Source organism: Oncorhynchus clarkii, chromosome 1 (assembly GCF_045791955.1).
Source record: "Oncorhynchus clarkii lewisi isolate Uvic-CL-2024 chromosome 1, UVic_Ocla_1.0, whole genome shotgun sequence".
NCBI lineage: Eukaryota > Metazoa > Chordata > Actinopteri > Salmoniformes > Salmonidae > Oncorhynchus > Oncorhynchus clarkii.
In genome coordinates, this window is record NC_092147.1 from 91,538,257 (window position 1) to 91,550,845 (window position 12,589).

General features: G+C 44.4%; 1 protein-coding gene across 1 annotated transcript in view; it reads left to right on the forward strand.

Annotated features, from left to right (window-relative positions):
• The window catches only part of LOC139413898 (ankyrin-3-like), a 198,555-nt gene that overhangs the window by 11,224 nt on the left and 174,742 nt on the right, over positions 1–12,589 (forward strand). Inside the window, exons 3-5 of the mRNA XM_071161745.1 lie at positions 6,191–6,292; positions 8,661–8,759; positions 10,410–10,508. Of these exons, the coding sequence (XP_071017846.1) occupies positions 6,191–6,292; positions 8,661–8,759; positions 10,410–10,508 (300 nt within the window). The remainder of the gene's footprint in view (positions 1–6,190; positions 6,293–8,660; positions 8,760–10,409; positions 10,509–12,589) is intronic.

A 12,589-nucleotide genomic window follows, 5' to 3' on the forward strand; every position in this document is an offset into this window, starting at 1 on the left:
AAGCTGTTCAGCAGTCTAATTGCTTGGGGGTAGAAGCTGTTCAGCAGTCTGATGGCTTGGGGGTAGAAGCTGTTCATCAGTCTGATGGCTTGGGGGTAGAAGCTGTTCAGCAGTCTGATGGCTTGGGGGTAGAAGCTGTTCATCACTCTAATGGCTTGGGGGTAGAAGCTGTTCAGCGGTCTAATGGCTTGGGGGTAGAAGCTGTTCATCACTCTAATGGCTTGGGGGTAGAAGCTGTTCAGCAGTCTGATGGCTTGGGGGTAGAAGCTGTTCATCAGTCTAATGGCTTGGGGGTAGAAGCTGTTCATCACTCTAATGCCTTGGGGGTAGAAGCTGTTCATCAATCTAATGGCTTGGGGGTAGAAGCTGTTCAGCAGTCTTATGGCTTGGGGGTAGAAGCTGTTCATCAGTCTAATGGCTTGGGGGTAGAAGCTGTTCAGCAGTCTAATGGCTTGGGGGTAGAAGCTGTTCAGCAGTCTAATGGCTTGGGGGTAGAAGCTGTTCATCAGTCTAATGGCTTGGGGGTAGAAGCTGTTCAGCAGTCTGATGGCTTGGGGGTAGAAGCTGTTCAGCAGTCTAATGGCTTGGGGGTAGAATCTGTTCAGCAGTCGTATGGCTTGGGGGTAGAAGCTGTTCAGCAGTCTAATGGCTTGGGGGTAGAAGCTGTACAGCAGTCTTATTGCTTGGGGGTAGAAGCTGTTCAGCAGTCTGATGGCTTGGGGATAGAAGCTGTTCATCACTCTAATGGCTTGGGGGTAGAAGCTGTTCATCAGTCTAATGGCTTGGGGGTAGAAGCTGTTCATCAGTCTAATGGCTTGGAGCATTTTGGTCCCAGACTTGGTGCTCCAGGACCGCTCCACATGGCAGGAGATGTTGAGCTTCATCGACTGTCTGTTTCTTGTTGGAGTATTCCATGAAAGGAACATAGTCTGTGGTAGATTGTGAAATGCGGCATCTTTTTTCTTGAGAAGTCTTTGGCGGGGAGACAGATGCTGTGGGATTATTTCTCCAGGGAGGCTCTACATATCTCCACATCACACTGTTTGTTCTAGAAAGAACAGGTGTTAAACAGATTGACCTCAGAGACAGCCCTGTGAGGAGGGAGGACCCAAGGAGAATACCATTAGACAAAGACGGGGGGGATTACCCAAGGAGCATACATTCTACAGACAACCTCCTCAAGTAACATTCTACAGACAACCTCCTCAACTTTAACATTCTACAGAGACAGTAACCTCCTCTAGTTTAACATTCTACAGAGACAGTAACCTCCTCTAGTTTAACATTTTACAGAGACAGTAACCTCCTCTAGTTTAACATTCTACAGAGACAGTAACCTCCTCTAGTTTAACATTCTACAGACAACCTCCTCAACTTTAACATTCTACAGAGACAGTAACCTCCTCTAGTTTAACATTCTACAGAGACATTAACCTCCTCTAGTTTAACATTTTACAGAGACAATAACCTCTAGTTTAACATACTAGTAACCTTAACATACTACAGAGACAGTAACCTCCTCTAGTTTAACATTCTACAGAGACAGTAACCTCCTCTAGTTTAACATTATACAGAGACAGTAACCTCCTCTAGTTTAACATTCTACAGAGACAGTAACCTCCTCTAGTTTAACATTATACAGAGACAGTAACCTCCTCTAGTTTGTGCTGTGTAATCTCATGAAGCATTCTGGGGTCTCAGCTATATTTATCAGCCATCAGCTTCAGACTGCAGACGCTCAGGCAGTGGGGGGGCATGTGTGTGCAGACTGCCTGCTGCCTGTGATGTGTGTGGTGTGTGTGTGTGTGTTTGTGTGACTAGGGTGTGTCAGGATCAGAAATCTTTACTACACTACGGCACTGCACCAAGATCAGATCAAAGAGACACACCTTTCAGCCCAGATATTACTATCTGTTTACAGGCCAGATATTACTGTCTGTTTACAGGCCAGATATTACTGTTTACAGGCCAGATATTACTGTCTGTTTACAGGCCAGATATTACTGTTTACAGCCCAGATATTACTGTCTGTTTACAGGCCAGATATTACTGTCTGTTTACAGGCCAGATATACTGTCTGTTTACAGGCCAGATATTACTGTCTGTTTACAGGCCAGATATTACTGTCTGTTTACAGCCCATATATTACTGTTTACAGCCCAGATATTACTGTCTGTTTACAGGCCAGATATTACTGTTTACAGCCCAGATATTACTGTTTACAGCCCAGATATTACTGTTTACAGCCCAGATATTACTGTCTGTTTACAGCCCAGATATTACTGTTTACAGCCCAGATATTACTGTCTGTTTACAGCCCAGATATTACTGTTTACAGCCCAGATATTACTGTCTGTTTACAGCCCAGATATTACTGTTTACAGCCCAGATATTACTGTCTGTTTACAGCCCAGATATTACTGTCTGTTTACAGCCCAGATATTACCATCTGTTTACAGCCCAGATATTACCATCTGTTTACAGCCCAGATATTACTGTTTACAGCCCAGATATTACTGTTTACAGCCCAGATATTACTGTCTGTTTACAGCCCAGATATTACTGTCTGTTTACAGCCCAGATATTACTGTTTACAGCCCAGATATTACTGTCTGTTTACAGCCCAGATATTACTGTCTGTTTACAGCCCAGATATTACCATCTGTTTACAGCCCAGATATTACCATCTGTTTACAGCCCAGATATTACTGTCTGTTTACAGCCCAGATATTACTGTCTGTTTACAGCCCAGATATTACTGTTTACAGCCCAGATATTACTGTCTGTTTACAGCCCAGATATTACTGTCTGTTTACAGCCCAGATATTACTGTTTACAGCCCAGATATTACTGTATGTTTACAGCCCAGATATTACTGTCTGTTTACAGCCCAGATATTACCATCTGTTTACAGCCCAGATATTACCATCTGTTTACAGCCCAGATATTACTGTCTGTTTACAGCCCAGATATTACCATCTGTTTACAGCCCAGATATTACTGTCTGTTTACAGCCCAGATATTACTGTTTACAGCCCAGATATTACTGTCTGTTTACAGGCCAGATATTACTGTTTACAGCACAGATATTATTGTTTACAGCCCAGATATTACTGTTTACAGCCCAGATATTACTGTTTACAGCCCAGATATTACTGTCTACAGCCCAGATATTACTGTCTATTTACAGCCCAGATATTACTGTTTACAGCCCAGATATTACTGTCTGTTTACAGCCCAGATATTACTGTTTACAGTCCAGATATTACTGTTTACAACCCAGATATTACTGTCTGTTTACAGCCCAGATATTACTATCTGTTTACAGCCCAGATATTACTGTTTACAGCCCAGATATTACTGTCTGTTTACAGGCCAGATATTACTGTCTGTTTACAGCCCAGATATTACTGTCTGTTAACAGCCCAGATATGACTGTTTACAGCCCAGATATTACTGTTTACAGCCCAGATATTACTGTTTACAGCCCAGATATTACTGTCTGTTTACAGCCCAGATATTACTGTTTACAGCCCAGATATTACTGTCTGTTTACAGCCCAGATATTACTGTCTGTTTACAGCCCAGATATTACTGTCTGTTTACAGCCCAGATATTACTGTCTGTTTACAGCCCAGATATTACTGTCTGTTTATAGCCCAGATATTACTGATATTCTCCATAACAACACTCAGTAATCTGCTGTATCTGCACAATGCTAATCATATAGCCTATCTATCAGACAAACAGTGCACAGGGCCAGCTATAATGTTGGCATGGCATCTGTCTTTCTCTGTCTGTCTCCCTGGCAGGTAGCCGAGGTACTGTATAACAGCAGCAGGAACTACTGTCTGTTAATCAGGGACTACTGCCTGTTAATCAGCAGGGACTACTGCCTGTTAATCAGGGACTACTGTCTGTTAATCAGGGACTACTGTCTGTTAATCAGGGACTAGGGACTACTGTCTTTTAATCAGTACTGCCTGTTAATCAGGGACTAGGTTAATCACCGGAGACTACTGCCTGTTAATCAGCAGGGACTAATGCCTGTTAATCAGGGACTACTGCCTGTTAATCAGCAGGGACTACTGCCTGTTAATCAGCAGGGACTACTGCCTGTTAATCAGCAGGGACTACTGCCTGTTAATCAGGGACTACTGTCTGTTAATCAGCAGGGACTACTGCCTGTTAATCAGGGACTACTGTCTTTTAATCAGGGACTACTGTCTGTTAATCAGGGACTACTGCCTGTTAATCAGACTACTGTCTGTTAATCAGCAGGGACTACTGGTTAATCAGACTACTGCCTGTTAATCAGCAGGGACTACTGTGTTAATCAGCAGGGACTACTGTGTTAATCTACTGTCTGTTAATCACCGGAGACTACTGTCTTTTAATCAGGACTACTGCCTGTTAATCTGTTAATCAGCAGGGACTACTGCCTGTTAATCAGGGACTACTGCCTGTTAATCAGCAGGGACTACTGTCTGTTAATCAGGGACTACTGTCTGTTAATCAGGGACTACTGTCTGTTAATCAGCGACTACTGTCTGTTAATCAGCAGGGACTACTGTCTGTTAATCAGCAGGGACTACTGCCTGTTAATCAGCAGGGACTACTGCCTGTTAATCAGGGACTACCGTCTGTTAATCATTAGGGACTACTGTATGTTAATCAGGGAGTACTGTCTGTTAATCAGCAGAGACTACTGTCTGTTAATCAGGGACTACTGTCTGTTAATCAGGGACTACTGTGTTAATCAGCAGGGACTAATGTATGTTGATCAGCAAGAACAACTGCCTGTTAATCAGGGACTACTATGTTAATCAGCAGGGACTACTGTATGTTAATCAACAGGGACTACTGTCTGTTAATCAGGGACTACTGTCTGTTAATCAGGGACTACTGTGTTAATCAGCAGGGACTAATGTATGTTAATCAGCAGGGACTACTGTCTGTTAATCAACAGGGACTACTGTCTGTTAATCAACAGGGACTACTGCCTGTTAATCAGCAGGGACTACTGCATGTTAATCAGCGACTACTGTCTGTTAATCAGCAGGGACTACTGCATGTTAATCAGCGACTACTGTCTGTTAATCAGCAGGGACTACTGTCTGTTAATCAGCAGGGACTACTGTCTGTTAATCAGCAGGGACTACTGTCTGTTAATCAGCAGGGACTACTGTCTGTTAATCAGCAGGGACTACTGTCTGTTAATCAGCAGGGACTAATGCCTGTTAATCAGCAGGGACTAATGCCTGTTAATCAGGGACTACTGCCTGTTAATCAGCAGGGACTAATGCCTGTTAATCAGGGACTACTGTCTGTTGATAAGCAGGAACTACTTACTGTCTGTTGATCAGGGACTCCTGTCTGTTGATCAGGAACTACTGTCTGTTGATCAGGGACTACTGTCTGTTAATCAGCAGGGACTACTGCCTGTTAATCAGGCAGGGAGTACTGTCTGTTAATCGGGGACTACTGTTTGTTAATCAGGGACTACTGTCTGTTAATCAGCAGGGACTACTGCCTGTTAATCAGGGACTACTGTCTGTTAATCAGGGACTACTGTCTGTTAATCAGAGACTACTGTCTGTTGATAGGCAGGGACTACTGCCTGTTAATCAGGGACTACTGCCTGTTAATCAGGGACTACTGCCTGTTAATCAGGGACTACTGCCTGTTAATCAGGGACTACTGCCTGTTAATCAGGGAGTACTGTCTGTTAATCAGGGACTATTGCCTGTTAATCAGGGACTACTTACTGTCTGTTGATCAGCAGGGAGTACTGGTTGTTAATCAGGGACTACTGTCTGTTGATCAGGGACTACTGTCGGTTGACCAGGAACTACTGTCTGTTGATCAGCAGGGACCATTGTATGTTATGCAAGGACTACTGTCTGTTATACATGATGTACTAACTGTCGTGGGACCATTGTGTGTTATGTGTGGACTGTGTGTGTGTTATGTGTGATGTGTGTGTGTGTCGTGTGTGTGTGTGTGTGTGTGTGTGTGTGTGTGTGTGTGTGTGTGTGTGTGTGTGTGTGTGTGTGTGTGTGTGTGTGTGTGTGTGTGTGTGTGTGTGTGTGTGTGTGTGTGTGTGTGTGTGTTTGACTGCAGTATACATGGGTACTAATGTTTTGTCCAGTCAGTGTAGATCATAACCTAGGTGATCTCTGTGTTACAGATTGACAGTAATGCCAGTTACTTGAGAGCAGCCCGGGCAGGGAACCTAGAGAAGGCTTTGGATTACCTGAAGACTGGGGTCGAAATCAACATCTGTAACCAGGTTAGTCCCTAACCATGACCCCTGACCCCTATAACCTAACTATTTAGACTGGGGTCGAAATCAACATCTGTAACCAGGTTAGTTCCTAACCATGACCCCTGAACCCTATAACCTAACTATCTAGACTGGGGTCGAAATCAACATCTGTAACCAGGTTAGTCCCTAACCATGACTCCTGACCCCTATAACCTAACTATCTAGACTGGGGTCGAAATCAACATCTGTAACCAGGTTAGTCCCTAACCATGACCCCTATAACCTAACTATCTAGACTGGGGTCGAAATCAACATCTGTAACCAGGTTAGTCCCTAACCATGACCCATGACCCATATAACCTAACTATCTAGACTGGGGTCGAAATCAACATCTGTAACCAGGTTAGTCCCTAACCATGACCCCTGACCCCTATAACCTAACTATCTAGACTGGGGTTGAAATCAACATCTGTAAACAGGTTAGTCCCTAACCATGACCCCTGACCCCTATAACCTAACTATCTAGACTGGGATCGAAATCAACATCTGTAACCAGGTTAGTCCCTAACCATGACCCCTGACCCCTATAACCTAACTATCTAGGCTGGGGTCAAAATCAACATCTGTAACCAGGTTAGTCCCTAACCATGACCCCTGACCCATATAACCTAACTATCTAGACTGGGGTCGAAATCAACATCTGTAACCAGGTTTGTCCCTAACCATGACCCCTGACCCCTATAACCTAACTATCTAGACTGGGGTCGAAATCAACATCTGTAACCAGGTTAGTCCCTAACCATGACCCCTGACCCCTATAACCTAACTATCTAGACTGGGGTCGAAATCAACATCTGTAACCAGGTTAGTCCCTAACCATGACCCCTGACCCCTATAACCTAACTACCTAGACTGGGGTCGAAATCAACATCTGTAACCAGGTTAGTCCCTAACCATGACTCCTGACCCCTATAACCTAACTATCTAGACTGGGGTCGAAATCAACATCTGTAACCAGGTTAGTCCCTAACCATGACCCCTATAACCTAACTATCTAGACTGGGGTCGAAATCAACATCTGTAACCAGGTTAGTCCCTAACCATGACCCATATAACCTAACTATCTAGACTGGGGTCGAAATCAACATCTGTAACCAGGTTAGTCCCTAACCATGACCCCTGACCCCTATAACCTAACTATCTAGACTGGGGTTGAAATCAACATCTGTAAACAGGTTAGTCCCTAACCATGACCCCTGACCCCTATAACCTAACTATCTAGACTGGGATCGAAATCAACATCTGTAACCAGGTTAGTCCCTAACCATGACCCCTGACCCCTATAACCTAACTATCTAGGCTGGGGTCAAAATCAACATCTGTAACCAGGTTAGTCCCTAACCATGACCCCTGACCCATATAACCTAACTATCTAGACTGGGGTCGAAATCAACATCTGTAACCAGGTTTGTCCCTAACCATGACCCCTGACCCCTATAACCTAACTATCTAGACTGGGGTCGAAATCAACATCTGTAACCAGGTTAGTCCCTAACCATGACCCCTGACCCCTATAACCTAACTATCTAGACTGGGGTCGAAATCAACATCTGTAACCAGGTTAGTCCCTAACCATGACCCCTGACCCCTATAACCTAACTACCTAGACTGGGGTCGAAATCAACATCTGTAACCAGGTTAGTCCCTAACCATGACCCCTGACCCCTATAACCTAACTATCTAGACTGGGGTCGAAATCAACATCTGTAACCAGGTTTGTCCCTAACTATGACCCCTGACCCCTATAACCTAACTATCTAGACTGGGGTCGAAATCAACATCTGTAACCAGGTTAGTCCCTAACCATGATCCATGACCCCTAACCATTTAGACGGGGGTCGAAATCAACATCTTTAACCCAGACAGTCCCTATCCATGACCCCTAAGCTCTGACCACTTTAAAAAATGTTTTTAAATGTAACCTTTATTTAACTAGGCAAGTCAGTTAAGAACTAATTCTTATTTACAATGACTGCCTACGGGGGAACAGTGGGTTAACTGCCTTGTTCAGGGGCTGAACGACAGATTTGAACCTTATCAGCTCGAGGATTTGATCCAGCAACCTTTTTGTTACTGGCCAAACGCTCTAACACTAAGCTCTGAACCATGAGCCTTAAGCTCTGACCCCTAACCCCTAAGCTCTGACCACTAACCTTAACCCAACCAGGTCAGATAGACAACTCCCTCAGCTTTCTTTGGAAATCACCTCAGTGAAACCAAGCCCCTAAGCTACATGAGTTATTGGTAAATGTTAGTTCTGATATTGAGAATCAATAGCTCCTGATGTGTCTGGGTTCACCTCTATCTCCCTGTATTCTCTGTCCTGCTGTAGAATGGCCTCAACGCCCTCCATCTGGCCTCTAAAGAGGGCCATGCCGAGGTGGTCACACAACTCATCAAGCTGGGAGCCAATGTGGACGCCTCAACTAAGGTTAGCCCCGCCCCTCTCCTCCTCTGAGAAGATAGATAATAAGATAGGAGGAGCCCTGACTGGTAGCCTATAGGGAGGAGCCTGACTGGTAGCCTATAGGGAGGATGGAGGGAGGAGTCTGACAGGTCACCTATAGGGAGGAGTTATAGGGAGGAGCGTGACTGGTAGCCTATAGGGAGGATGGAGGGAGGAGTCTGACAGGTCACCTATAGGGAGGAGTTATAGGGATTGCGCTACATAGAGAATAGGATGCCATTTGGGATGTAGAATGTGTCTATGTTGTTGACAACACAGTTAATTGGCCTATCAGAGAGCTGAGTTAAAGCTGTGACATCATATGAATGGGCCTATCAGAGAGCTGTGACATCATATTTATTGGAACTACCCATCCCGGATCCGGGAGAATTGTCATCAACTACACTAATTAGCATAGCGCAACGGTAAAGAAATATTACTAGAAAATATTAATATTCATGAAATCACAAGTGAAATATAGCCTAGCATAGCACTATGTCCAGCTAGCAGCAGGAAGCTCGGTCATGAAAATCAGAAAAGCAATTAAATTAACCATTTACCTTTGATGATCTTCGGATGTTTTCACTGACGAGACTCCCAGTTAGACAGCAAATGTTCCTTTTGTTCCATAAAGATTATTTTTATACCCAAAATACCTTCTTTTGTTGGTCACGTTATGTTGAGAAATCCACCGGATTTCACGACAACGCTGTGATATCCATAATATCGACAGAAACATGGCAAACGTTTTTTATAATCAATCTCCAAGGTGTTTTTCAAATATCTATTTGATAATATATCAACCGGGACAATTGACTTTTCACTAGGAGCGAGAGGAAAAATGACTACCTCTGTCTTTTACGCAAGAATCACTCTGAGAGCCCTCAGCTGGCCACTTAAGCAATGTAGTCGTTTACGCTCATTCTTCAAAATAAAGGCCTGAAACTACGTCTAAAGGCTGTAGACACCTTAGGGAAGCCACAGAAAAGGGAATCTGGTTGATATCCCTTTCAATGGGCAATAGGGATGCATAGAAAGACAGGGGTTTCAAAATAAGAGTCACTTCCTGATTGGATTTTTCTCAGGATTTCGTCTGCAATATCAGTTCTGTTATACTCACAGACAATATTTGTACAGTTTTGGAAACTTTAGAGTGTTTTCTATCCTAAGCTGTCAATTATATGCATACTCTAGCATCTGGTCCTGAGAAATAGGCGGTTTACTTTGGGAACGTTATTTTTCCAAAAATAAAAATAGCGCCCCCTAGTTTCAAGAGGTTTTAATGGGCCTATCAGAGAGCTAAGAGAGAGCTGTGACATCATATTAATGGGCCTATCAGAGAGCTTAGAGAGAGCTGTGACATCATATTAATGGGCCTATCAGAGAGCTGATAGAGAGCTGTGACATGTTACTGGGCCCATCAGAGCAGAGAGCTGAGAGAACTGTGCCATTATATTAATGGGTCTATCAGAGCAGAGAGTCGGCAGTACCATGCTGTCTCAGTCTATCAGAGCAGAGAGCCGGCAGTACCGAGCCGGCAGTACCGCTCACTCACGCACTCACTCACGCACTCACTCACTCACTCACTCACTCACTCACTCACTCACTCACTCATCCCTCCCTGTGTCTTTCCAGAAAGGGAACACAGCTCTCCACATAGCGTCTCTGGCTGGTCAGGTGGATGTAGTGAAGGAGCTGGTGACCAGCGGAGCTAACATCAACGCACAATCTCAGGTGAGTCTAGGACCGCCCCCTTTAGACACACCCACAGTCTCAGGTGAGTCTAGGACCTCCCCCTTTAGACACACCCACAGTCTCAGGTGAGTCTAGGACCGCCCCCTTTAGACACACCCACAGTCTCAGGTGAGTCTAGGACCTCCCCTTTTAGACACACCCACAGTCTCAGGTGAGTCTAAGACCACCCCCTTTAGACACACTCACAGTCTCAGGTGAGTCTAGGACCTCTCCCTTTAGACACACCCACAGTCTCAGGTGAGTCTTGGACCTCTCCCTTTAGACACACCCACAGTCTCAGGTGAGTCTAGAACCTCTCCCTTTAGACACACCCACAGTCTCAGGTGAGTCTAAGACCATCCCCTTTAGACACACTCACAGTCTCAGGTGAGTCTAGGACCTCTCCCTTTAGACACACCCACAGTCTCAGGTGAGTCTTGGACCTCTCCCTTTAGACACACCCACAGTCTCAGGTGAGTCTAAGACCACCCCCTTTAGACACACCCACAGTCTCAGGTGAGTCTAGGACCTCTCCCTTTAGACACACCCACAGTCTCAGGTGAGTCTAGGACCTCTCCTTTTAGACACACCCACAGTCTCAGGTGAGTCTAAGACCATCCCCTTTAGACACACCCACAGTCTCAGGTGAGTCTAGGACCTCTCCCTTTAGACACACCCACAGTCTCAGGTGAGTCTAGGACCTCTCCCTTTAGACACACCCACAGTCTCAGGTGAGTCTAGGACCTCTCCCTTTAGACACACCCACAGCTGCATACTGTAAATAACAGATGTAGACTAACAGTAAAATGCTTATGGGCCTTTCCCAACAATGCAGAGGAAATTTAATAGAAAAATTGTAACATGAGGAATAAAGACGCAATGAGTAACGATATCTTGGCTATATACACCGGGTATTATTACTGAGTCTATCTGCAATGGTACGAGGTAATTGAGGTAGAATGTACATATGAGTAGTGGTAAAGTGACTAGGCAGCAGGACAGATAATAAGCAGTAGCAGCGTATGCGATGAGTCAAAAGAGTTCATGCAAAGGGGGTCAATGCAGATAGTCCGGACAGCTATTTAGTTAGCTATTTAACTAACTATTTAGCGATCATAGTCTGCTGCTGGAAAAATGTATGTGTTATGGCTTTACACCCCCTGCTAATTTGTGGATAAAGAGTTACCTGTCTAACAGAACACAGAGGGTGTTATTTAATGGAAGCCTCTCCAACATAATCCAACATAATCCCCAGGGAATTCCCCAGGGCAGCTGTCTAGGCCCCTTACTTTAAAAAATATTTACTAACGACCTGTCACTGGTTTGAGTAAAGCCAGTGTGTCTATGTATGTGGATGACTCAACCCTATTCACGTCAGCCACTACAGCGATTGAAATGACTTCCGATACTTAACAAAGAGCTGCAGTTTGAAATTGTTGCAACCCGTATTACCAGCTTATTCAACCTCTCTTTCGTATTTTCTGAGATTCCCAAAGATTGGAAAGCTGCCGCGGTCATCCCCCTCTTCAAAGGGGGAGACATTCTAGACCCAAACTGTTATAGACCTACAGTGGGGAGAACATGTATTTGATACACTGCCGATTTTGCAGGTTTTCCTACTTACAAAGTATGTAGAGGTCTGTCATTTTTTATCATAGGTACACTTCAACTGTGAGAGACGGAATCTAAAACAAAAATCCAGAAAATCATATTGTATTATTTTTAAGTAATTAATTTGCATTTTAGTGCATGACATAAGTATTTGATACATCAGAAAAGAAGAACTTAATATTTGGTATAGAAACCTTTGTTTGCAATTACAGAGATCATACGTTTCCTGTAGTTCTTGACCACATTTGCACACACTGCAGCATTTTGGCCCACTCCTCCATACAGACCTTCTCCAGATCCTTCAGGTTTCGGGGCTGTCGCTGGACAATATGGACTTTCAGCTCCCTCCAAAGATTGTCTATTGGGTTCAGGTCTGGAGACTGGCTAGGCCACTCCAGGACCTTGAGATGCGTCTTACGGTGCCACTCCTTAGTTGCCCTGGCTGTGTGTTTCGGGTCGTTGTCATGCTG